Below are 26,256 nucleotides of genomic sequence, written 5' to 3'. Positions count from 1 at the left end.
CGGGCCGTCCCACGCTGCCTCGGCTCCATCCCTGCGGGAAGCGGGCACAAATCCTGCCCCGAGCACCCGGGTCCGGCCCCTGCCCGTGGGTGCCAGCTTCCACGCCGCTTGTTTGCTTGTTGGTTTGTTTGTTTGTTTGTTTTTAAGACGACGCGAATTTGTTTATAAAATTGACTCATGGCCCTTTGAAACAAATTGTTATTAACCTTCCCCTTCTGAGCGTTTCATAATCACAGATGTTAGTTTGGAGATGATATCCAAACATCCCAGGGGTACTTTTGATAGCTGCATGGGCGGGGATTGAATGTGGCGGTCGGATATTAAATCAGCGGGATACAGAATTACTTTTTTTTTTTTTTTTTTTTTTTCTCCACGAACCCGAGCTGGCTAAATAGTTTCCCCCTCTAACTCTGATATGCATTTCACAATCAATGGCTCGGACATTTGCATACATCATGCCTGAGTGTGGGTTTGTACAATGCCTGTGCCACATCCTGCGTTAGCAGGGAGCGGAGAGGAGAAACACCTTCACTAAACCTCAGATGCTCATTGAGCAGAGTTACGGGAGAAATACACTTAATTAATTACACGGAGGGGCTGGTTGGTGCGGGCAAGTGCAGATGGATTTTTGTTCGGCCCTGAAATACTTTTCTGGGTTGGTTGTTTCGTTGGATTAGTTAGTTTGGTTTTTTCCCTTTAATTTTTTTTTTAACTGAATTCTGCTGCCCTGGCTGGAGGGGAAGGAGCCTGCCCCGCTAGATGGGGGAGGGAAATCTCAGGGAGAGCTGCCTGCCAGGATAGAAACGCTGCCAGCCGTGTGGCTCCAGGGCCAGTCCTGCCCCTGCCCTCGCCCCGGCTCTGCCGGAGTTTGGGGGAGGCTCTGGCTCGGCTTCGGAGCTGCTGTGGGTTGGGGTTCTGCCGTCTCCAGAACACAATCGCTGCTTCAGAAAGGGCTTGTTGCTTTGCTAAAATTGCAAAATGAGTTTTTCGGCGGCTCCTCCTGTTCAAATAATTTTACATTTTAAACTATCGAGGGCTAACTCAGCCGTGCGGTGCTTCCCGAGCCAGCAGGGCGCCGCTGCCCGGGCGTGGGAGCGCGTTCGGGAGGCGCTCGGGGAGCAGGGGCCGCTCCCAGGGTGGCAGAGCCCTCCCAACCTGCTCCTCTCCCTGTGCAAACCCTCCCCAAAAGATCGGAGAGAGGTGAGGAGCACGGCCCGTGTGAGGAACTCTGCTCCCACCGAAGGCACGGCTTACCAATGGCAAGTATTTTGTGTTCTGATTTGAATAAAATCCAAGCAGCAGCGAGATAGGGTCTGTCCTTGCTCCACAGACTGGAATAGATTAGAGAAGTTTCACTACTCATTTTTTTAAAAACCCAAACTACATATTCCTGCTGGTGTCACACATCTGTTTTCTGTTCCCAGCTTTTCTTACCAGGCTGGGTGAGGACAGGTGGAAATTTCACTTCTGCCTGCACTCTTAGGAGCAGGGCCAATTTTTCTCCTACTGCAGGTTTAGTGATTTCCTAAAAAAATACAAATAATATCTCCATGGGACTTAGCCACCCTCGTGTAACACACCCACGGTGCCATTTTGTATAGTCGGACAACGGAAGCTATTTTTCAAACCAGATTTAAAACTCTTCTTAAGCGCCCACTGCCATCGATTTTCTCCCAGGGGATTATAAATCACCTGCCTCCATTAACGGAGGTGACAAAAAAAGAAATAAATATATATATATATATATCTCAGAAGCAGGCAAAACAGGGAGGCTGGGGAAATAAATCAAGATGGGAAGCAGGAGCCCACAGCATCCTGGCAGCATCCCCACACTCAGCCCTGGCCCCAGGTCCTCCGGGCAGGTGAAGCCCTTGGTGCACTGTCCCAGCGGCAGCTCCGCTCCTGGAGAATTTTTCCCCCTTGCAGAATACATCCCAAAGTAGCAGCGTGAGAAAAATAAAGTACAAAATAAAATTTTAAATACACTTCCCCCTCACTCCCCCATTCTCCTTGGTTTTATCTGAGAGCGTGTCCCCTGCAGCAGGAGCGACCCCGAGGGTGAGTGAGGCTCTGCCCTTCCTCCCTCTCCTGCCTGCGGAAAGCTATTTCGGAGCTCTTGTGCCCTTTGTCGCAGCAAGGCGGATGATCGTTTTATTTTTGTCCAGCCTGTCCTAAAATCGCGGTACTGTCATTTCCCGGGGCTGCCAAGTATTTTACAGGGTGCCTGGTTTCGTGGCGTGGCATCGGCAATATTCCATCTCCCCTCTTGCCGGGCTCCAGCGTTACGTGTGTTTTCCTAGCAGAGCTTTTCCAAACGCAGCCTGACAGAGCATCGCACCACCGGGTATTTAAAGTCTTGAAAAGGTGAAACCTGTTGACAGTACGTGAGATTAAAGAGATTTTCCTTTCCGTTTTCAGCTCCTTTTGAGCGGGAGGAGGAGTGCCCGAGAGGGGCTCGGGGCCGGCTGCCGTTCGTCCTCTCCTTCAGCCTAGGAATGAATCCCCCAAAGTTTCCTCATTAAGTCAAAGGGCTGATGAAACGCCTGGCTGCAAAACCACCTCTCTCATAAATCGACACGGATTTTACCTCCCCCCCCACACCCCTGTAAAGAATTAAAACTACGACATAGTTCTAATTCCAGCTCCAAGGCTCAGAAGTGCAGGCTGTATGAACATTTAGGGATATATATTCCCGAACAGCTCCATTGTAACCTCTGAGAGATACAGCTTAGATTTCATAATAAAGTGGGTTCCTTGGTTGGGTTTTTATAATTATTATTATTTAATGCAGTCCTCGAGAATCGAAACACACAAAATGCAGCGAGAATGTTCACAATGTTGAGAACACAGTTGTAAATAGAAACATTCATATTTCATCCGATTATAAATATTTGATACTGCAATTGTAAAATGCACATGTTTTATAAACTGGAGAGAAGAAAAAAAAATCCTTTGCTTTCTTGCTAAAAGGCAAAGTCATTTAATCCTGGCCCCTAAGCAGCTGATGGTTATTCACAGAATTTAAAATTACAGTTTTTATTTTATAGCTGGATTCTTCCCTTCCTTTTTTTCCCCCCTTTTTTTTGTCCTTTTTAAAATTTTACACTATTATGTACAGTGTGTATCTATTAGAGCTGCAAAATAAAGAGGTTTTAAGGCAAAGCGAGAAGTTTCCCCCCCCTCACAAACAGCGTCGCAGGAGAACCCGTTCCTGAGCAGCCGCCCATGCACACCCAGGCCCACCCGGGACAAATCCCCCTCCGGAGCGGGGACAGGGACCCCACGCTCGGGGACAAACGGGTTCAACGCAGCACAGCGCCTCGAACCCCCCAAAAACGCCGATTTCGGGGAGGGGTGTGCGTGAGGAAGGAGGTGTGGGCACAAACACCCACCCCGCGCTAGCGGGGACCGCGCTGCGGAGGGGAGGGTACAACTAAAAATGGGATTTTTTGGGGGGAAAGGGGGGGCTAAAACGCTCCCAAATGTTTCGGGGAGGTGATGCCGGAGCGGAGCCGGGTCCCATCCCTCGGCGGAGGGACAGCGGGGCCGTGAGGGAGCAGCTCCCGCTTTTCGGGGATGGGGGTCCCGAAGTTATCCCAAGGAGCTGGGAGGGGACGGGGGTGCTGACCCCATCTCTGGGCAGCATCCACGCCTGCATCCCGCACTCACGGGTGCCCGTGGCTCTCCTTGGCGGTGATGGAGGAGCAGAGGCTCAGGGAAGGACCCCGGGCATGTTTCAAGACGGTGCTTTGAGATTTTGTTTCCCTAACCTTATTTATATCTTTCCTTTCTTTTAAAATTAATTTCTCCACGTCTATCCCCAAAAAATCAGCCCCAAACACCCCAACTCCAAAAAAACAAATTACAAAAAGACTACACCCCCCCCATAAAGAAAAACACCCAAAAAAGAAAAAAGAAAATTAAAAAGGGAAAAAAAAAACCAAAAGAAAAGGTTAGGGGTGGGGTGAAAAAAAAAAGTTTAAACTCATAGAACAAATAGGAGAACTATTTATTCGGTTCACAGTCGTGTGAAATGCAGCAATAAAAATCTTTGGACTTCAGCAAAAGTTGTTTTTAATTTTTTTTTTTGAATTTCAAAAAACAGCGTCCAATGTCCATTAAAACTGCGCTTAAGTCTATCAAAAAGTAACTTAAGCTTAAAAAAAAAATCTTAAAGATAGCATCTAAAACTTCATACAACCAAAAAAAAAATCAAAACAAAACAAACAAACAAAAAAAAACAGCCAACGAAACCAAACAACAAGCCCAAACCCCCGAAACCAAAACCAACCAACCAACCAAAAAAAAAAAATACTTTATAATCAGATATCTTGGATTTTTACACCACCTTACCTGTAAATTATATATACATAGAATATTGCAGAATTATATCTAATACACAATATTTTCACTATTAATGCTGGTATAATCTTTATACACTGGCCCTTACGTTTCTTTTTATTTTTTTTAATTAAATTATTGCATTGTATAAACTTTGACTGCAAACGGCCCCCCCACCCCTGCCTCCCCCCCCTCCCTCCCTCGCTTCCCTCCCACCCCCCCTTTCCCTCGGCTATTCACTGTCCGACTTGCCGTCTTTCGCCGTGGTGGAGTGGTTGTAGAGCCCCTGGGCCATGAGGTGCACTGCCAGGGAGTTCTTACTGCCCGTCGCCTTCTTGATCTTGGCCCGTTTGTTCTGGAACCAGATTTTGATCTGGGACTCGTTGAGCCCGAGCTCCTGGGCCAGGCTCTGCCGTCGCTGCTCCGTCAGGTACCGGTTCGTCTGGAACTCGGCCTTGAGTCTCTGCAGCTGCTCGGCCGTGAAGGCGGTGCGAGGCCGCTTGTCCTCCTTGTTGGGGTTCTTCTTCTTTGGTTTGCGGGAGCGGGGACCTACGGCCGGCAGAGAGGAGAGGAGAGGAGAGGAGAGCACCGACACGGCCGCGCTCTGCTGCGGGCACGGCTCCGGCCCGGCAGCACCGCCACCCCCGGGGGAACGGAGCCCGCTTTGTGCCTCCGCGGCCGGGGATGCTCGGGAGGCGGCGGAACGGGAGCCGCAGCCCCCAAAGCCCCCAAAGCCCCGCTCGCTGCCCCCCCAGCCCCTTTCTCCCAGCCAGAATCCGCTCCTCCGGCCCCTTTCTCCCATCCAGAAACGCAGCTCCCGAGCCTCTGTGTCCCGGGAATGCCCGGCAAGGAAAGCTTGCACCAGGGGCAGAGGCACCGAGCTAAATTTTACACCCTGAGCAGATTTTTTTTTTTTTAAGAAAACCTCTACACTTTTTTACTTTTTTTTTTCCTTTTTTTTTTTTTTTTTTTTTTTTTTTAATGATAATGGAAATCCTCTCGCAGTTCACTTGGCCACAAGCATTCCGTCTCTCCGCTGCAGTGCCCATATGGCGCTGCACGGCCCGATCCGAATCGCCGGGATTATTCTCGGGAATATTATTCTCGGCAGCACAAGGAGTCTTTTCTGCCCGGGCCGAGCCATTGTGAGGATGTATGTTAATTAAATATTAACAAAGGAGAGCACTGGAGAACAATGGAGTAAATTCCAATTCAGCTCTGAATATTACCTCTGAGTGAGAGTTTGTTTTCAGATATTACGAACTAATTTTCAGCTCGTTTTACGATCCCTTCCTCAGCTAGCCGACTCCCGGGTGAAAATCCTACCTCGCCGCTTTTGTAAGAGAAAGACCCATATTTTTTTTTTTTCTTTTCCTCGGGAGCAGATCTCCTGCCTGATGTTTCCCATGCCTTCCTCTAGTGTTTTCTACTTGTTTTTAACCGGGGTTTTACCGATCTGCCGGAGCCAGCCCTCCTGTCCCCGCGGTAGCGAAAGGATATTTTACCCCCTGCCTGTTATTTTTAATTTTTTTTTATTTTTAATTTTTTATTATTTTTTTAAAGATAATTTCAGGACGTTCTGCCTAAGCCCTTGCCAAGGGACGGACTCTGCCAAAGAAGTTTCCCGGCTCTTGGTAATGTCCTCCGGCCCTCACAGAGCTGATCTACAGCATATGGGGGGGGGGGAAATTAAAAGAAAGAAAAGAAACCGGCGGCTCGGAGGCCTCTTTTAGAGAAATAAACGAGCGCGGATTGTTTTTGGCCAAAAAAGACTAATCAAAACAAGGCGAGGCCTATGGAAATGCCACCTCCCCTTCCCAAAACCCAGCGCAGGGGGGGTTGCCGGCAGGGAAAAGGAGAGCTCGCCGGGAGGACGAGCGGGGAGCCCCAAGACAGTTTGTTTTTTCCTCCCTCTTTGATAAAACTCGTCAGTCAGTGGGAAATGCGCCGAGCCCAGGCGGCCTCAGCGGCGGCGGGGACAGAGGGAGGGACCCCCGCTCCCTGCTCGTCCCTGCGGCTCCGCGCACCCCCAGCACACTCTGCCTCTCTACGCATTTTCAGGCCATTTTCAGCAACTCGCCCACCCGCCAAAAAAAAAAACCCCAAAAAGCAAAACACAAACAGAAAAATAATAACTAGAAGAAGACGGAGAGGGGAAGGAGAGCGGGGTCTTTTCCACGCCGCTTCCCGGCCTGGCGGGCGGCCCGGCCGGGGGAGCCCGGGGCAGGGGCTGCGGCCGCGGGGAGCGGGGCTGCGGCGGGGCAGCGCTTACCTGAGGAGGGCCGGTCCGAGTACCGCGTGCAGTACACCCAGGCGGGCCACAGCATGGGCTGGTTCCCGGCGTTGGAGCTGGCCTGCGAGCTATCCGAGTCCGAGCTCACCGACAGGTCGCCGCCGCTCAGCCCCCGCGCCTTCAGGGCCGCCTCCAGCGCCGCGGGGTCCCCCCCCTTCTTGGCGGCGCCGTGCAGGGCCAGCCCGGCGGGGCCGCCCTCCCCCCGGCCCGGCGAGCCCGCCCCGCCGCCGGGCAGCGGAGCGCCGGGGGCCGGCGCCGCGGCGGGGCTGCGGCGGCTCTCCGCGCCGGGCCGCCGGGGCTCTCCGTCGGGGCCGCCCGCCTCCTTCCTCCGCCCGAACTCGGGCCGCAGGATGTTGTCGATGAAGAAGTTGGTGATGCGGTGCGGGTGCGGGTGGGGGTGCGGTGGGTCACCGGGAGGGAGCAGCAGCCCCCGCCGCCCGCCGCCGCCGCCGGGCTCCGCGTCGCCGCCGGACTCCTGCGGCTCGGCCGCCTCCTCCCGGGGGCTCCGGCCGCCCTCCTCCATGCTCGCCCCGCCGACGGCTCCGCTGCCCGCCCGCCGCCGACCGGGCGCTGCCGAGCGCTGTCTGTTGTTGCTGCTGCAGTCGGTTGTTCTTTATTTTAATTTTTTAATATATATATTTATATATATATATGTATATATATATACACGCACACACAGGTGTCTATTTGCTTTCGTTTCTCCTGGCTTCGCCCGGCATTCAAAATCCAGAGTTTGAAAAAAAAAGAAAGGAAAAAAAAAAATTTAAATTTAGAGTAATTAAAAAAAAAAATTAAGAGACAAATGCAGGGAGACCCGCAAGCCAGCAGCCGAGCCTGCACCACTTCCAACTTTGACAAAAAATGAAAACACAGGGGCTCCGGTCCTCTCGCCGCCGCTCGCCGCCGCCGCTCAGCCGCTCGGTCCCGCGGCGCGCTGCCGCCTGCTGCCCCGGCCGCCGCCGCCGCCGCCGCGCCTCATCCGCGGGAGGAAAAAAAATTAGCGATAATAAAAATAATAATAATTGTGGAGCGGAGGTGGGGGGGTGCACGAGAAAAAACGAAGCGCCGGTGTCGGGGCGGGGTGTAGGCGGGCTCTCAGCAGCCGGTGTCCCGCGGAGGGCAGGGCGGTGAGGGGCGCCCCGCGGGGCTCCGGCCGGCAGCGCCTCGCCCCGCGCCGCCCCGCGCCGCCCCGCGCCCGCACATGCGGGGGCCGCCGCGGCTGGGGGGGCGTCCCGCCCTGCCCTGCCGCCCGCCCTGCGCCGCGCTACGCCCCGGCGGCCGCCGCCACCGCCGCGCCCGGGCACTTCCACTCGGGTTGTTGTCCTTTAGGTTTTAACGGGGCCCCCGCCGCTGACGTCGCCGGCCCGGGCGCTCCGACACGTGCCTCGGGCCAATGGAAGGCCGGGCGAGCGCACACGTGGTGCGGGGCGCCCCGGTAAGTGACAGCGCCCACGCCCCTCCCCCGGACGGGCCCGGCGCGGCCGCCGCCGCGGGGATGCGCGGGGGGGAGCCGGGGGTGCCCCGCTCCGGGGCTGCCCCCCGCCCGCCGCTGCCCCCCGGCCCGGCCGGCGAGGAGTTACCGGGGGCTCGATGGTCCCGATGTTTACCGGGGAGGGGGCCGGCATCCCACAATTCCTTGCAGAAACGCATAAATAATATTAAGCGAGCGGCGGCGATACAAAGGGGTCCGGGGGGGGCGGAACAGGCCCGGCCCGGTGCCCGCGGGCTGCTCGGCGGTTGCGTCCCCTCCCCGCAGCGCGGTTCGGCCGTAATTGACTCGTTCTTCCCTTAGCCGGACAGGAGCTTTGGATCCGCCCTGACCGCTCCCCGAACGGCGCCGTGCCGCCCCCCAAAACCCCGGCCCGGCACCCTCTGCACCCCGCAAAAGCCCTTCCCTCTCTAGGACGGGAAAGCTGCCCCAGCCGCTTTGCTTGTCTTTAGGGAGAAATAACCCCGGAATAAAATTAGGGAGCAAGGTGCGAGTGGATGGAGGAAGCGCTGGGGGGCTGAGCAGGTTGCGGGGCTCGGGGAGTAGAGAGGGGAGCGAGCAAGCAGGGACGGGTCCTGCCCCCGCAGCCCGCCCGGGATCCTGCCCGGGCCCGCTCGATGCCGCCGCCCGACGGGGCGCACCCCGAGCGAGGAGCCGCGTCCAGGGCCGAGCGGGGTCGGGAGGGGATGGCTCGGCCCCGGTGACCGGGGCACCCCGACCGCCCTAAGGCTCTCCCCTAAGTGACGTTTTTATTTGGAGGTGGCTTCCCTGCGGTGACACGCATCACTCGCCACCTTGAAGGAAAGGGACAGTGAGCCTTTCCTCTCCTCTTCTTCTTTTCCTTTTTCTTTCCTTTATCTCCCCCTTTTTGCTTTCCTTTTTCTTATCATTTTTTTCTTTCCCGTTTTCTTGTTCTTTATTCTTTCATGTGTATTTAATTTTAAATTCATCTCCTTATTTTCTTTGTATTTCGCAGCGGGTCGGGTTCACCAGAGAAGACCAGTAGTGGCTGATCCAAAGTTGTTTTGCTCAAACAAGCACCCAGAGGTTAATTTCTTCAAGAGCCCCATGAAAAGCGATTAGCCTGTCTCCCAAGAAGTATTTTCTAATTACTTGGAAGCTCTCGCTTTACTACTACCCCATAATTAAACGTGTTCAAGGTGCTGCACTTCAAATATTTCGCTCCCGGGCGGACCCAAGTTACCGATAAAAACTTTAAACCTCCTTGAACCCCTCGTTACCTGCCAGCTCGCTGCCGGTACGGCGTTAACCTTCCCATTCGTTATCCCGCTCCTTCGCGGGGACATTTCCAACCTACACAGGACAGGGGGGAGAATTCCTGAGGTAAACTCCGAAGTAGGAGATAAACAAAGCTGTACAAAACAATTACTGCATCTGCCTGTCCTCTGACAATAATCCAGCACCTCAGGTATGCGGAGGCAGCGGGGGGGCGGCGAGGGGTGAAACAGTGATCTGATACCGAACCGAAGAAATCTGAACGGTCTATATTTTTTTTTTTAATTTTTTTTTCCCAAGGTTATTTTTATCTGGGAGCTCAATCTTTGTAGAAACATTCCCCAGCAGCACTATTGCTCGCCGGTCTGCAGCCGCCTCGCAAGCGGCACCGCAGCGTGCGGGGGCTTTTCCTCGGGAACCACTGAGGGTCACCGGGAGAGGTGGCTTGAAAATGGGAGTTTGGCTTCGTTTCCTTCTTGGCTTCAGCCTCCCCTCGCAGACCTAGTGCCTGCAAATGTCACCTCTCCGCACACCAGCAATATTTCTTTTCTTTATGCTCTCCGCGTAGTTTCAACGAGGCTCATTCCCTGCTGCCACCCATTTAAAATTTTATATATTTTCTGTCTTTCAAATAGGTGAGAGTGGAGGTGCAGCGGAACCCCCACACCCTGCCCTTTGCTCGGCACTGAGAACTTTAGGAACGGGATGAGAAGCGGGGAGCTCGGTACGGGGATGGAGGGAGGGAGATTGCGGCCGAGGGCTGCGGGCAGTCTCCGGGGCTGTTTGTGCCGCTCCTCCGAGCAAACCCTCCTTCCAGCTTTTCCCCACACTCGGGAAAAAGCAAACCAAAACAAAACAACAACCCCCGAGGTGCCAGGAAGCCAAAATGCCCAGAGCAATAGTGGAAGCCAAGGGAGGTGCTGCATCTCCCGCTCTCCCAGCGTGGAATGACTGCCTGCAAAACGCAGGCTTGCACCAAATTTCTCCGGGTTTGCAGCCATTCCCCAATTCCCAGCCTGTCCCTGGCCATGCCGGGGGAGATCTGGCACAAACAGCGACTCTGCCCCGTGGGCACAGCCCGGGCACACTGCCGCGACCCCGGCGGCTCCCGTGTGCCTCCTGCTCACACCCGCAGCACTTTTCCTTCCGAGCGAAGCCTTTGAGGCAGCTTTGCCAGCTCGCTGGAGCTGCTGGCGGAGGAGAGAGGAGAGGGAGAGGTCGCTGCTCCTTTGCCAGGCTGGCCGTGCCGCAGGCGCTGTGCCCGGCGCTGCCCTGCCCTCCCTGGGCTCTGGCACCAATTTTGGAAGGGGAAAACCAGCAGCAACCCCCGGCTAGCCCTGTGCAGGCTTTCCTGGGGCCGGCGGGCCGGAACAGCTCAGCCAGCACGGCCGCATTTCCCCAGCGCCGCCGGGTTCTCACTGCTCCGCCGACAAGCACAAGAATGAAACCCGTGGAACCTCCGGATTTTCCCAGTTCCCCCCATGCCAGGCAGGATAAAGGGCGCTCTGCGGCCGCCCGGGTCCCACCCAGCAGCCCGCCGTGGGACCGGCATCGCCCGTCCATCCCCTTCCAGCGGGAATACTTTCCCATCAACGGGGGCAAAGAGACGGGTTGGAAAGCCTGGCCTCCACTTTCTTGCCAGATCATGAAAATTTCATGAGCCGCTCGTGGCGAGGGCAGAGCCCGCGGCTGCCGCCCCGGCCCGGCCCGAGGCGGGCTCCGGACGGAACGAGGGAGGGCAGCGGAGCGGGGCGCGGAGGATGCTCGGGAGGGAACGGGTGAGGGTGAATGTCAGAGCTGTGGCTCGGGAAAGGAGCCCTCGGTCACGGCTGCCGTTGGCAGCAAGGAGGGACGGGGACCAGCCGCCCCTTCCCACGGGAGGGAGGGTGCGCGGGTGGGGTGGGAGTGCCGGCCCCGGCTCGCCCTGCCCCTGGCCCGGCCCTGCCCAGCCTCGCCCTGCCCCTGGCCCTGTCCTGTCGCTGCCCCGTCCTTCCCCTGCCCTCCCCCGGCCCCTCTTCCTGCCCTGCCCCTGCCCACGGGGAGCAGCCCCCTCCCCTCCCCCCGCAGGCTGGGACTAGGTACAGCCTTGACGGGGCCCATCAAAAACTGTCAGACAACAGCGATAAAAGCCTCCAATTTTGTTAAAGTTAGGTGGAAAGTAAGGATAAACAACAGCCCAGAGCATAATAATATGGCGGTGGGCTAAAGGAAGAGAAGAGAAGAGAAGAGAAGAGAAGAGAAGAGAAGAGAAGAGAAGAGAAGAGAAGAGAAGAGAAGAGAAGAGAAGAGAAGAGAAGAGAAGAGAAGAGAAGAGAAGAGAAGAGAAGAGAAGAGAAGAGAAGAGAAGAGAAGAGAAGAGAAGAGAAGAGAAGAGAGAATGGGAGGGAAAGGAAAGGAAAGGAAAGGAAAGGAAAGGAAAGGAAAGGAAAGGAAAGGAAAGGAAAGGAAAGGAAAGGAAAGGAAAGGAAAGGAAAGGAAAGGAAAGGAAAGGAAAGGAAAGGAAAGGAAAGGAAAGGAAAGGAAAGGAAAGGAAAGGGAAAAGAAAAGGGGAAAGGGATAAGGAAAAGAAAAAGGGAAAAAGGAAAGGGGAAAGGAAAAGGGAAAAGAAAAGTAAAAAGGAAAAGCCCTTTCGCTTTCAATGTTCGCTGCTGCGTGGCTGGACCCCACAGCCCTCTATGCCGGAGCTCTGGTCCCGCTCCCCGAGCCAGCGAGGCCCCGCCAGGACGCTCAGTGTCACTGGGTTCGCGTTCCCTCCCGGGAGTGCCTGGACTTTGTTTTGCCGAGCCGTTCTTTAAAACCCACCGGCCCGAAGCATGACCAGGAATGAAACTATCTGTAGCTGCGGGAAAGTTTTTGGCCTGTGCAAAGAAATAGTTCGTGACCCGTTGTTAAAAATAAATAAATAAAATTAAAATAGATTAAAGAATAAAGCTGGGAACTAAACCTTCCTCCTGTGTCTTTGACTTACACCCACAGCACCTTTGTAAAGAACCAGAAATGCGGCCCCGGTTTCTGCCCCGCAGCTGGGTGGGACACGGCCGGTACAGCCCACCCGGTCGGTCGGAACCGGCGGGGGCTGCTCGGGCTCTGTCTGTGGTTCTGTCCCGGGCAGGGCTGTCTGTCCCCGGCTGCGAGGGGCACCCGGCGCCTCTCCCGGCGCGGATCCGCGGGGCGGGATCGCCGTTCGCTCGCTCAGCTGTGGCTGTGGAGGCAGAACAGCTTCGGAGAAGTACAAAATTATTTCCCTGAAACCATTTTTATTTAATCTTAGCGAGATGACGCGTCCGCCCGTTTCACACGCATCCGCTATGCACCGGCGCCGACACAAGCGAGCACAATCGCGGATGTCGCGACTGAGGAACCTTTCCCCGCTTCTCCCGTGACTCGGAGGAGTTAATCCGTGCAGACACAACAGGAGCTGTTGTGACGGTAAAGTTCAGCAACTCTACACCGACCCCAGCATTAGCAGGGGCTGGGGCGAGATGCTGGAGCTGCTCCTGCACTTTCCACCCAGGCAGCTAATTCCCCTAAATTCCCTTGGATTTACACCTCGGCATTTACTCACAGGCAGAATAAAACCACCGCTCTAATTAACTAGGTAATTTCCACTCCAGCTCCTCACCGGATAATCAACTTTTATGGTCTCTCGAAGGCTATTTTCCAGCTGTTGCGGAGCGGGAGCGCAGCAGCGCTCGCACCGCACCGCACGGCCGAGGCTCCGGGAGAGCTCTGGGGGAATCCCTGCCCTCCTCAGCAGCTCCGGGCTCCTGCACCTTCCCCGTCCTCCACTGCCCCGGCAATGCGGGGCTGGGGGCTCCTGTCGGCCCCATCGTGGGGGGAAGGAGGTGGGGGTCCCTGACAGAGACACAGCCCCCTGTGCTGGGGCCGGGCTCTGGGGGCGTTCGGCTCCTCCCGGTGAAGGTGCCCCTTCCCCTGGGCTGTCCCCTGCCCTGGGTGCCTCTCGAGGGACCAGGATGGGCGAGGGGCTGCACGCAGTGACGGGGGCATGGCTCGGACACGCTGCGCACACCCTGCATTTCCTCAGGGCTTCCAGGAAAACAAAACAAAACCCCCAAACCCAAGCGAAAAAAAAAACCAAAAACCACCCCAACCCCAGAATACAGAATACAAACAAAAACCTGCTTTTTTTTTTTTAACAAGCAACAAACAAAAGTGCAGTTCTCAGTGGGGTGTCCCTGTCAGCCAGGCAGGAGCGCTGCCCACCGGGACCGGGGCTGGGCTGGCTGCAGAACGGACGGGAGATGCTCGTTCTGGTCTCTCCCTGCTCTGCCAAAGTTCCACGGGGAGACCAAGAGCCCCGAGCCCCGTCCGTCCTCGTCCTTGGCAGCTTTCCGGTCCCGCTGTGGTACCCCGACACCCTCCGTGCGTCCCTCCACAGCCGCCGGGCCTGGAAAAGGGGGGGAGGATGGGCCAGGGGTCCGGGGGTGAGAGGGCTCTGCTCCACTGCCACAGCACCCATTCTCTGCCAGGGAACAGAAGTGGGGAGAGCTGGCATGGTCTGTGATGGGCAACCATCCTTCCCTTCCCTTCCCTTCCCTTCCCTTCCCTTCCCTTCCCTTCCCTTCCCTTCCCTTCCCTTCCCTTCCCTTCCCTTCCCTTCCCTTCCCTTCCCTTCCCTTCCCTTCCCTTCCCTTCCCTTCCCTTCCCTTCCCTTCCCTTCCCTTCCCTTCCCTTCCCTTCCCTTCCCTTCCCTTCCCTTCCCTTCCCTTCCCTTCCCTTCCCTTCCCTTCCCTTCCCTTCCCTTCCTTCCCTTCCCTTCCCTTCCCTTCCCTTCCCTTCCCTTCCCTTCCCTTCCCTTCCCTTCCCTTCCCTCCTCTCCTTATTTTTCCTCCTGCTGTTCCCGTTCCCCGTGGCTGTTGCAGATCCCAGTTCTGTCACAGTGTCCGGATCTGCAGCAGGTTCTGTCCCTCACCTTCCTGCTGTCCTCCCATTTCCCCTCACCCCGAGAGCCCCTCCAAGGGCCCGGCAGCTGCCAGGGATGGGGGCCGTGCCTGCCTCGGGCATCCCGAGAGGTTTTAATGGTTTTCCCGACGGGATCAGCGGCTCCATCCCGGCCAGCCCGAACTCAGCGCCCGGCTCTGCTCGGGCGCATCGTGGGGCTCACCGAGGACCTGCCCGTGAGAACAGCCAAATACCCACCCAGGAACTTCAAAGCCAGGGTGTGGGGTGCTGGGGACAAGGCTGTCACCTCCCTTGCTTTGCCGCAGGGAATTTTACGGGCGCTAAAAAGGGACGAGGGCTGCTCTCAGCCCATCGGTGCGCGGTGCCACAGCGCTGAGCTGCTGCATTTTGTGGGTTGATGCTGTCATATTCTTAATTTTTTTGTTCTCTAGTTTTCTTGGATTCCCGGATCATATTTATCTTGTCTGTCTGGGGCTGCTTCCCTAAGTCACTGTGTCAATTGAAAGGCTTTTCCCCCCTTTCTCTTGCCCTCCCCAGCTCACCACCTTTTTTTAATTAAAGCTTTTAACTCGCCTGGTGTTTACAGTCTTATGTAAAATATCAAAACAAACAGACCCTGCCGAATACAAACACCAAAAAGAAGCTGGCCCCCCATTCTTACCCCTTTATTGTCCAAAAAAAAAAAGCGCATCTCCCCATGTCATAGCTACAGTTCCAAAAGGAAATTGCTTTTATTTGTAAAGGAGGCTTTAAAAAGCAGTGACATGAAGGGGAAAAGCTCCTTAAGGGAGGAAGGTCATGGGGTTAGGGGTGAGATTAAAGGAGCTATCTTTCCACCTCGCAGCGAAAGCGGCGCTGGAGCCTCCCCAAACCTGGAAGAGAGAAGAGCTGCCCAAGGGAGGCGGAGGGGGCGAGGAAGGGGTCGATGCTGCGGGCCGGGGCTGGAGGAGGCCACGGGGCTCCCGGCAGTCCCTGGTGCCACACAGGCACCTCTCAGCTGTCAAAGGGAGTGGATGCAAAGAGGTAAAATCCCTCCCTTCAACGCCTAAACCCTCGCATTCCCTGTGTCATACAAGAGGAAACATCGCAGCGAGGGAAGCGGCTCCTCCAGGGCTCAGAAGGGCGGTGGGATGCAGGAGGATGCTGGGGCTTGGGGAAGGAGATTGTGCCCCCCTCCCCGAGGCTGCTGCCGCCGTCTGTTTGCAGGAAGCTGGGCACGGCCATGGAAAGGGAAAGGGCTGCCGGAGCAATCGCCCCCAACCCTCCCTTCCCCTCTTCGCATCCATCCGTGACGGCTGCGGTTTTTGCTGAATTAAGGTCCCTGGTGAAGGCGAGTCAGCGTGAGGGATGCGAGGGCACTTCCCCTCGCCTCCCCACAAAGGCGGCACCCTGCCTGGCCTCAGGCACGGACAGGGGCCGGGGCTCGGGGGTCAGCGCCGACAGAGGTGGCCGCATCCTCCCTGCGTGCCCTCTGCTTGCCCTGCTCCTCTGGGTGGGCACGGAACGCTCCCCTCACCTCTCAAACCAGCCCTGCCCTGCTGGGGCCGTTCCTGCAGGACAGCAGGGAAAGGACACACAGCCCTGGTTTCGTTAGGGAGGGAAAATGTAATTTCCACCGCTAAGAGGGATGCAAACAACCCCAAGAGCGATGCAAGTGCTGATCTTGGCACTATTTAGGATTTGGGTGCTGACTGTCCGTGCTCAGGACGTCCCCAGTAATTTGTGACCCCCAGGTCACAGGGAGGTGCCAGTGGTGACACCTCCCTTGCTCCGGGGCTGCTGCCAGCGCAGGGAGCCGCCGAGACATTTCCCTGCAGCCCTGGAGAGGTGTCCTGCAGGAAGGACGCTTGGAAGGAGAGCTGTGGCCGTGAGGGGGGAGAGGGGACCAGGTCTGCCCGATTCAGCACTGCAAGAGCTGTGCACTTATTCTTGAAGCCAGGATGCGGATCCAGGGGCGATTCTGCTCGGGCTGCACTATGTTCACTGTGTGCAGCGTTTGAGGGAGGTGTTGGTGAGGTGACACTTGCTGCCGTGACCCTGAGCAGGCAGCTTTGTCCCTCCGTGCCCCTGCCGAGAGGATGCTCACACACCGCCTCTGCTGCTCTCCCCTGCAGTCCCAGGGCTCTGTGACATTTGGCTCGGCGGCTTCTGCCTGGCACCTCCAGTCCCCAAATCTATTCTCACTTTCTTCTCCAAAGTGCAGCGGCCGCATTGTTCTCGGTACTTAGAGAGAACGTGTGAGAATGGATGTGCGGGAGGCTGCTCCTCTCCTAAAATATGTGCATTTAAATTGTCCGAGGGAATTACCGACATTAGCCCGCTTTGTTTTTTGGGTTTTATTAGTGTCATTCAGTAAATATCCCCCTGCAGCCCGGGTAGCGAATGCCCAGCCGTGCTCGCTGGAGATGCCGCTTGGCACCGTGCCTGCCACAAGTGCTGGAGGACAGTAAATCCATCCCTGCCTGTCTCGCAGGCTTTGGCGCTGCCTCGGCTTGTGCAGAGCCGGCTCCTGAGCCCGTCTGAGCCGGGCCACAGCTCCCCTGACTTATGGACTTATGTGCCATGAAGCATCTGCAAACTGCGCTGTCTGGGGAGCTCTCCCAGCGGTGTGGATTCCCCTCGCTCATGTGGACCAGGAATTTGTCTTTTTCCTTTTCCCTTACCTTTCTGCATCATCGGTTTTATATAAAACCACGGGATAGAGCAGAAAGCCTAGCACACAGCACTCACTGAGAATTGACTGGGTATTGTAGATACACACTGCTTCCATAAATATTTATGGAGTTACAGTCCGCCTTGGTACGGGCAAACAAATGTAAATAACGCTGTGCACTCCTCGTGTGCTCCGGATGGTGCTGTGAGCAGGAATAGCCATTCCTTGTGAAATCAATTTAATGAGTCACTTATAGTAGGAGGGAAATAATCCCAGCAGCATTATTATGCCTAATGGTAGGAGCATTGTGATGATGGCTGTGTTATCCTGCAAGCCCCTGCCTGGGAGCATGGGCATGGGGAGGGGAGATGTTTCCCAGCAGAAGAAGATGAAGATGAGGTGTGGGTGCAGGTGACAGAAATGAGAACGAAAGTTCTGGATTTTCCTGGCTGCTACACATCAGGATGTTGTGATGTTACCTGGGGTAGTGGGTGCTGGGGTAGGGAGAGGCATTCTGAGGACTGTGTAGAGAGGAGGTGAGCAGGGGGAGGATGACCTAAAATGGATGGGCTTGGGTGGTAATGTGCCCTGGGCCCTTCTGGAATCAAATGCCCCCAAGCAGAAAGGTTTATTTTCAAGTGATTTTGTCCCCTAAATATCTGCACTCTCAGCCAAACTTTCCCAGGACATGGATGTCTTGCATTTTTCATCTCTGCCAGAAAAGGGAAGAGATGAACAGTTCCAGGATGAAATCTCCATTTCAGATCAGAATTTCTCATGTCTTTGGGTGAGTGACTTCACCTTTCTCTTTCACTGGCTGTGGACATATTCCTGAAGTCATTCTCAGCCCACAGAATCATAGAACCATAGAATCCTTCATGTTGGAAAAGACCTCTGAAATCAGAACCATTGTTAACCCAGCACTGCAAAACCAACCCTAAACCTTGTCCCTGAATGCCACATCCACATGTGTTTGAAATCCCTGCAGGAATGGTGTCCCCAGCACTTCCCTTTGCCAGGGTGTTTCAGCCAGGTAATTAATCTGTTCGGCCATGTAAGGAGAGTAAAGGCAGTAGGGGTGAGCATACAGACAATAAAAGTGCATTTTAAAAATTTCAGTCTATATTTTGATGTGTCCATCCGCTCAAACATCAAGGAACATCTTCTTTATCTGGATGTGGCCTTTGCAGAACTTCTCCATGTGCTGATTCTGGGTTTACAAGCTCATAGGTAACTTGACCAAGATTTTCAAGGTGTTGGTAGAGCAGACAGGCCAGAGAAAAGCAGTGATTTGTTGTTTGAAGAGTTGAGCATCCCAGTTTTGATCAAAGTGCTTTCTGAATAACTTGAATAACTGGACTTTGGAGGCAAGGAGTGGACTTCCACATGGTGGGCTCCAGCAAGGACATGAAATCTGGATACAGCTGCATAGCACTTCACTTGCACTTTACAAGCATATTCCTAGCACTCCAATCCTTGATCCCACTCTTATTTTCAATTAATTAGTCTATCAGAAACTATTTTTGCCCTTGCTTTCCCTCCTTCCCCCAGTTTGCAAGGCTGTACTCAGAATTGTGCTCCCACACAGAGCTGTGTTTTGTTTTCATGCGTTTTTGGGTTGTCACTATATTGCATTAACATTAACATTCATTAATATAAGACACTTGGGCATCATTGGATTTTTTTCTTTTCGTGGCATCTTTTCTTATTCTAATGAATGGAGTGAAGATATGTGAAAGAAAACCAGAAAAATGCAAGGGCCAGAAATGCTAGGGAATATGCTATAGGAAATCAGAAATGATTTCCTATAGAAATCCAAGATTTTGTCTCAGGGGCTGAATCCTGCTCCTTATTACAGCACCCAAAACCTGGAGCGCTTCATGGGGCTGAACCCCTTTCTCTGATAAACCCTTGATGGGAGCAGGCACAGTTCTGCTGTGGCTGAGAGCAGGCAATCAGCTGGGAGGGGATGGATCCAGGTGGCAGCTGAGTTGTGCAGCAGCACAGGGCTGAAAGTAAAAGCAGGAATTTTATGGACCCTTGGCTGAGGGGACAGAGGGAAAGGACAGATAAAACAGCCTGAGGTTGTACAATAGCTCAAAACACCCAGTTAGAATCCACAGTGCATTTTGGAATGCTCCTGAGGACTGGTGTATGTCTGCCGAAGAATATCCCACTGGGAGCTCAAGTAAGGTCTATGGAATCCCAAGAAAAATAACCCAGGCTTTCCACTCCAGGCTTCATCGGTTTTAAGTCAAGAACACACAACCAACTATAGGCAGGTTAGTGACAACTAGAAGAAAAAAATTGCACTGATGAGCCTGAAAGTCTCCAAGATACATTGACCACAAGACTAGTGGCTTTTATTCTTTATTTTTTTTCCTTTTGTTTTGTTTTGTTTTCTGGGTGGGTTTTTTTTGTTTGGTTTGGTTTTTTTTTTGGTGCCAAAAACTCGGTTTTTTTCTTTTTCAGTGAAGAAAAGCTCCTGAGGGCTGGTGTAGGTCTGTTGAAGACCCACTGCCTACACGAGGGTAGTAAGCTGACCAAGGTAGGTCTGGGATTTTTCACACTGAGGATGCTCCAAATTGCCATCAAAGCCCCCTACCCTAGCTCCTGCAGCCAAGCAAAAGCTGGAAAATCTCCGAAGTGCGAGAGGCAGCTGAAGCCTTCATGAAAGCAGATGCAGAATATCAGATTGGAGGGAAATTCGGACAACGATTTCTGCGAGCTCTGTTTGTTTAGCCCTAAAGGAAGCAGGCTGCTCCTGCTTTGCTCTCCTGAGCCTGGGAGCATCCCTGTCCCTTCCCGGTGTCACTCGCTCGGTCCCGCCCGGCACAGGCGGAGGTCACCGGGTCGGCGCGGCTTGATCTGCCCTGATCCCGCTTCACAGGGGAAATGAAGCGACAGGGACTTTGCTCCAGCACAGTGGCCACTTTGAAAAAATGTTTCAGGCAGATAATTTATCAGGTTTAATTGCTCTTTAATCCCCCTGATCGGCCTGGCGTGGAGAAATCCCCTCTGAATGGGGGATCCTGTTTGAAAAGAGCCGGGGAGGATGGGAGGGCTGGAGGGAGGATGGAGGGAGGGATGGGAGGAGGGAGGAAGGATGAAAGGAGAGGAAGAAGGGAGGAAGGGAAGAAGGGAAGAAGGGAGGAAGGAAGGGAGGAAGGGAGGGAGGGAGGGAGGAAGGAAGGCAGGAAGGAAGGCAGGAAGGCAGGAAGGAAGGAAGGAAGGCCCCTCTCTGCAGCCTGGTGTCCTGGTGCTGCTGCTGAATCCCTTCTAGAGATTCTATCAAGGGATTATAATGCCCTGGATCACCTCTCCCCTCTCATGGATCCTCCTGCCCAGGGGAGGCCAGACCAAACTGAGCCTCTCTCGATCATGCCCACCCAGAGAAGCATTGAAGGCCAGCTTGGGCTCTGAGCTGTGGGATCTGCTGAAGGTGTATCTGCCCACTGTGAGGGGGTTGGACCTTTACAGGTGAGTTGGAGTCATCAAACACAAGGGCAAAACCAGACCTCATTGCAAAGGCAGGTGATACTGTGTGCAACCAGCTGAATAATCTTAGGAGCTTTATTCCGGAAATAATGGATATTTTAATTTCTTTGGTATGAAAACCTGCCCAGCCAAGGGCTTCTCCTGCCTCTGTTTTCATAACCCAACACCAGAACATCATTATTTTTATTTATTGGATGTATATGAGCCATTTCCTTTCAATCTGCGTGCTTACAGATAATTTCACCCTGCCAGTTCAAGGTGTGTCTTGCCCTTTATCCCATAGGTACCATTCTGCTTTTATTACACATTGAAACCAGACTTTGACTTGCTTGGGCACAACAAAAGACACTCCAGCTAATTCTCAGTGTTAGAATATTCTGCTGGGAACTTGACTAGGGTCTATGGAATCCCAAGAAAAATAACCCAGGCTTTCCACTCCAGTCTTCATTGGTTTTAAGTCAAGAACACACAACCAACTATAGGTAGGTTAATGACAACTAGAAGAAAAAAATTGCACTGATGAGCCTGAAAGTCTCCAAGATACATTATTCACAAGACTGGTTGGGGATTTTTTTGTTTGTTTGGTGGTTTTTGTTGGTTTTTTTTGTTGTTTTATTTTTTTTTTCAGTGAAGAAAAGTCTTAAGGAAAAACTTTGCAGTGGGAGTGTGAGCCATGGCACCAGCTGCAGAGGTGTGAGGAGATGATCATCCTCTCTCCTGCAAGCCCATCCCTGTTCTGAGCCAGTTTATCCCATTACATCCACCCCATGAGATGCCAACAATGAGTTGGATGCCTGAAATGGGCTTTTTTGGGGAATGAGAAAATTTGGTCTGGGAATTTTGGCAGGCGAGGTGGCACTACTGCTCTTCTGTGGCAATGAGCTCCATGGCATTGCTGTGACAAATTCCCATGGAACCTCCTCACAGCAAGGAGCCCACCTAGGGGAGCCCACACCTCCCAAAAGTAACCCCCAAAACCAAAAAGTCACTGAAACGAGGCCAGTCTGAAGGTTGGTTGGGTTTTTAAATCCAGAATTCATTTACAAGTGAGCCTGCATGGCAAGAAACTCACAGGGATTCCTGGTGATGGTGATGTATGAGAGTGGAGTCTGAGCCTCCAGCACCTTTAGTTTTTAGCACAAGATCCATCGGTTTCTCAACCTCTGGGCCTCAGGGTGGGGGGTTCCCCTGTTGGGGGACACCCTCCTGGAGCAGTTTTGTGTCAGGAAAGAGAGATGCACTAGATCTTTTTGGTCTTCAGGTTCTTGTTTATTGTTGTCTTATCTTATCTAGAGTTTGGCATGCTATCCACACCAAGCTCAACGCACTGGAAGAGCACCACAAAAATGGCCAACAGTCTTTCATTACAAGGTCTTTTATAGCTAAACTATCAAATTAAGAACTGACACCTGGATTATTTCCCTTTAAACACAATAACTGATCCCAATGAGCTGCAATGTGGACTTTGCTGCCCAATTACAAAATGCCACCCAAACCCATGGAGAAGAAGGAAGAAGCAGCATGAAGAAGAAACCCAGGACAACACCCTGTGCCCTCCATCTTGCTTCCATCCACAACATGGAAGGAACCTCTCCATGAATGAGGGTCAAAGTCAGTGCTGCCCTGGGGGTCAGGGCGCCCCAGACCAGACAGGGAAATATTCCCAGTGCCCTGGGTTTCCACAAAGATCCTGCATTGTTCACCCAACATGCTGTGATTCCTCCTTTCCATCCCTTTTCTGTGGTTCCTTCCTGATGGAGATGTCCCCTTCCCTTCCTGTACCAGGGATTTTAGGGAGGGATATTTTGTCCTTGAACAGACACAGCCCGTCTAAGGGCTGCTGGCTTTTTTCCCTTCTCTTTTTCTTATTTTAGCAATTTCTCCTTTGGCTGAAGAAACCCTCCCTGAGGCAGCAGAGTTGTTCTTTCCCAGGCATGCCAGGCGTGCTCCCCGGCCTCTCACTGCTCTAATTATTAGCAAGAGGACAAAGGGATTAGGAGCCATGAATGGGGTCATCTTCACCTGGGAAAAAAAAATAAAATTAATATATCACCTCTGAAAACCCCAGGCCAGGGTGTGAAAGCAGGATTTAATGGGCACTGATGGCAGAGCTTGAGTGGCCAAATGCCGGCAGATGCTCTGACCCCGGGGCAATGTCTGAGCTCATTTCCCACATAAGCACTAATTTACTGGAGAGAGAAAAGAGTGGGGATGAAAAGCATTCCCAGAATCATTGCATCCTTGGTACTGAGGAATTTTCCATGTGAAATTCCCAAGTAAGAAGCAGGAAACACCTTGTGGTTTTTGGGAGAGTGAAATAACATGGGATGAAGAACCACCACATCCCTTCTGCCTTTTCAGTCTGCTCCAAATCCTTGATAAACCGTCCTGCCTGCAGATCCTGCCTGCAGAGAGGGTCCCAATCTATGCTGGAAATGGAGATTTGGTCTTGTGATTCCAACCCAATTTAAAGGGGAAAAAAATAAAACAAGTGAAGATGTAGCTGGGACCACAGCGCTAAATATCTATTGGGTCATCACTGCTCATTCAGGTCTGTGGAGCCTGGTGTCCTTGGGCTGGGCTTTTATGGATGTGTGTGGGTGTGCTTATACAGTACAATAAATCAGAAAGCATTCTGTCCAGGTGTTTTATTAAGAAGAAACCCTTTTGCAAAATATTGCCTTTTTTTTTTTTTTGAAGAGTTGATTGCTTTCAGTGGGAAAGGGCATAGCAGGACACAGAAATCAGAGATTACACCAGGTCATTTCATCGTGACAGTCTGCTGCCAATTCCTGAGCTCAGTCTTTATCCAAAAACCTAGAAAACTGTGTCAAGCTTGCTGTAATATTTAACCCTCTATGGAAAACACTTGCTCTCACTGCTGCTGGTTTAACTAGGACCAAATTAGGTTTTAGTCACAGTCAGCCCTAGCCCCAGCATGGCAAAGGCTGTGAGCAGCTCTCCAGGAGGAATGCAGGCCATGTCCTCACCATGGCAAAGGATGCTGGTGGGAAGCCCGCTGCAGGTGTCTGTGGGCTGCAGCACATTGTTCTGAGAAGCAATAATGGTGAGGCACCTTCCTGACCATGAGTTTGATTATTTTGAGGAGCCTGCGTTGTCAGAGCGAGGCTGTTGCCAATTAATTGCATTGGTGATGGGATGGAAGTCACAGCAGATTCTGGGCTTTGAGTCTGGGGTTTTTCCAGCCTTTGCCACTTCAGCAACCAGCACTGGGTCCATGAGCTGGCAAGTGAGTCGTGAACAGATGCTCAGGAAAATTGGATCATTTACAAAGTGTTTACAAATACTTCCCGCTGGCCCCTTGCCAATTTTGCCATCCTCCCCACTTAGAGAAAACATGCATGAGTGTCCCCAGCCGCTGTCCTCGGGGTCCTTTCTGATGGGATTGGTGCTGAAGGCATGGCGGGGGGGGGGGGCTTTGCAGGGACTTGTGTCCTCCTCATTACCCCATCCACAAGGAGAAATGTCCTTGCCATAGCCTGGATGGGGAAGTGGAGGCAGCCACCGGCACTATAGGGTGCAAGGCACATTCCTGGTTGAAGATATTTTGAAATAGAGATACAGCAAATGGTTAATTATGTGCATTCAGCTGAGTAGTAACTGGAGGTATTTCTCCTGTGCTGTCACAGTTAGAGCTGCACACAGTAACTTTGGGTATCCTGACCCAGGGGAACCCCCAAGAAGGACTTGGCACACATATTTAAGGTGAGATAAACAAAATGCCATTAAGGTGAGATAAACAGTGATACAAATTATTTGGGGGCTCTCAGTATAAGCAAGATGTGGAGCTGCTTGAGCAGGTTCAGAGGACTCCATGAATATGCTCTGAGGGCTGGAGCACCTACTCCTGGAGACATTCTGAGATAGCTGGGGTTGCTCACATTGAGAAAAAATGGTTCTGAAGAGAACTTGGAACACTTTCCAGTACTCTGTGTTTCAGACAGTGGGCTTGGCCACCTTCTTGCATCATGAAAGAGCACACGCAGTGCTCAATCTCTATCTGCCTTCAGGACAGGCACATCTCTGAGCTGAGCCCTGGCAGACACTGACAGGGGCAGGGCTGAGCTTCTGCCTCCATCCCAGCCATGTCCTGGAGCTCATGGCACATTTACTCCAGTCTCATAATATTTGGTTATGGGTTAAACCTTCTGCAAGGGAGAGCAGGGCTGGCTGGGCTGATGCTGCAAGGGAGTTAAGTGGTACAAAAATCACCTCCTTCCTTCAGCTGACTTCTTAGTAATGCTACAGCCTCTCTAAGGCAAACAGCAGTGCTGATACAAGTCAGCATGTGCGAAGCCTCCAGGAATAAAACTTGCCCCTTTGCAAGCACCCACTGATCCTGCAATCTTCCAAATATCTGTTCTTTGATGTCCTGAGCACAGAGGCCTCTGTGTTCTCTGAAACACAGATTTAACCTGACCAAGGGGCTCCAGAGCATTCACCCGATTGCACCTTTGTCCCCACAGCTCTTTTCCCCAGCTTGCCTTTCTACCTGCCAGCAGCAGCCTGACACAAGTGGCCAGGCAGAGAACATCCTCACCAGCTATTAAACCCTTTACTTTAATGTGAAAACAAGATCTTTGGCTGGACTTGCCCTCCCTGCTTTGTGCATCCCTGCCCGGAGCCCATCACTGCTGCGGCCGCACGGCAGAGGGAGCACCCGGCCCCTGCCGGCTGCAGACCCACAGCTGGCTTTTAATTTTAATTTTCTAGCAGCAGAGAGGTGGGCTAGAGCCGTCCATCACCCCCCCCGGGTGGATTTTCCCTGACCAGCACGGCAGGCTCGTGGGTAGCAGCAGGGAAGGGCTTTGCTTTGGCGGCGCGAGAGCAAATCCTGTGGCGCAGTTGAGGTTTGCTGCCCGGTAAGAGGCTTGGAAATATTGATCAGGGCTGGAGAAGAGATGTGCACAGGAGAAAGAGCACAAGATTTGGGGATTTAAAAGTGATATAATTGGATTTCTGAATTAAACACAGCGAGTGGGAAGGTCAGCAGCAAGATGCAGCTGCGGGCTCTGGTTTGTTCAGCCTCACCCTGGGTCTCCAACATGAGACTATTCCAGATGATGTATCCTGGGGAAAGGGTGTGTTGAGCAAATGTTTTTGGGAATTTCTTTACTGATAGGTCAAAAAGGTGGCATTGCTTCCATGTGCATCGTGTCAGGCTGTTTCCCTGCAGGGGGATGGCATGGAATGGTGCATCTGGGTGAGGCTGGACACTCTTTCTTTGTGGAAAGTGATTTCTGGTTTTCAGGACTGGCCCATAGATGCACTTACCAGTACTTTCTGTTTTCATGAAAAACATTTAAAATATTTAAAATTTTAGGGTTTTATCTCTTCTCCTTTTTGTTTGTGTAAATACTTAGACACATCTATTTATGTCCTACATCTCCCCTTATATGGACCTCAAGGACCACCCTGGTCCTACCTTTACCCCCAAGCCCCAAAATCTGTCCCCAGTGCAAGGGACAAGGCCATGCACCAGAATCTCCACCTGAAGCTGAGACTCTCCAAAGCACCAGCCAGGTTCAGTTGGGAACATTTTGCTGTTAAACTCTGTGCTTATATTTGTTATAGGAAACTTACTAATCTTTTATTTGCATTTAAACATTTGGAGAGACTTGGGAGTCCCCAAGGAACAAAAACCCCGTGTTTTGCAAATTATCCCTTGTAGTTTTCAGGTATGGAACCCTCCCCAGGGGTTTCCCCACTCCCGGGCTGCCTCTGGCCAGCCAATTTACTGGCCATGTTTCCATGGAAACAAAACTGGATGGGTGAAAAAAGGGGGAAAAAGTTCTTGTAATA

The 26,256-nt window shown here is 52.9% G+C and overlaps 1 protein-coding gene across 1 annotated transcript; it reads right to left on the bottom strand.

Moving 5' to 3' along the window:
• Window positions 1–4,547: 4,547 nt before the first annotated feature.
• On the bottom strand, window positions 4,548–7,968 carry EN2 (engrailed homeobox 2). The gene is made up of 2 exons (XM_074551506.1): window positions 6,614–7,968; window positions 4,548–4,890 (listed from the first exon to the last, which is right to left on the bottom strand). Exons 1-2 carry the CDS (start codon window positions 7,155–7,157, stop codon window positions 4,574–4,576), a joined length of 861 nt encoding a protein of 286 aa, XP_074407607.1. The 5' UTR covers window positions 7,158–7,968; the 3' UTR covers window positions 4,548–4,573.
• Window positions 7,969–26,256: the final 18,288 nt, after the last annotated feature.

Source organism: Zonotrichia albicollis, chromosome 1 (assembly GCF_047830755.1).
Source record: "Zonotrichia albicollis isolate bZonAlb1 chromosome 1, bZonAlb1.hap1, whole genome shotgun sequence".
Taxonomy (NCBI): domain Eukaryota; kingdom Metazoa; phylum Chordata; class Aves; order Passeriformes; family Passerellidae; genus Zonotrichia; species Zonotrichia albicollis.
This window is presented reverse-complemented; position numbering and strand designations above follow the sequence as displayed.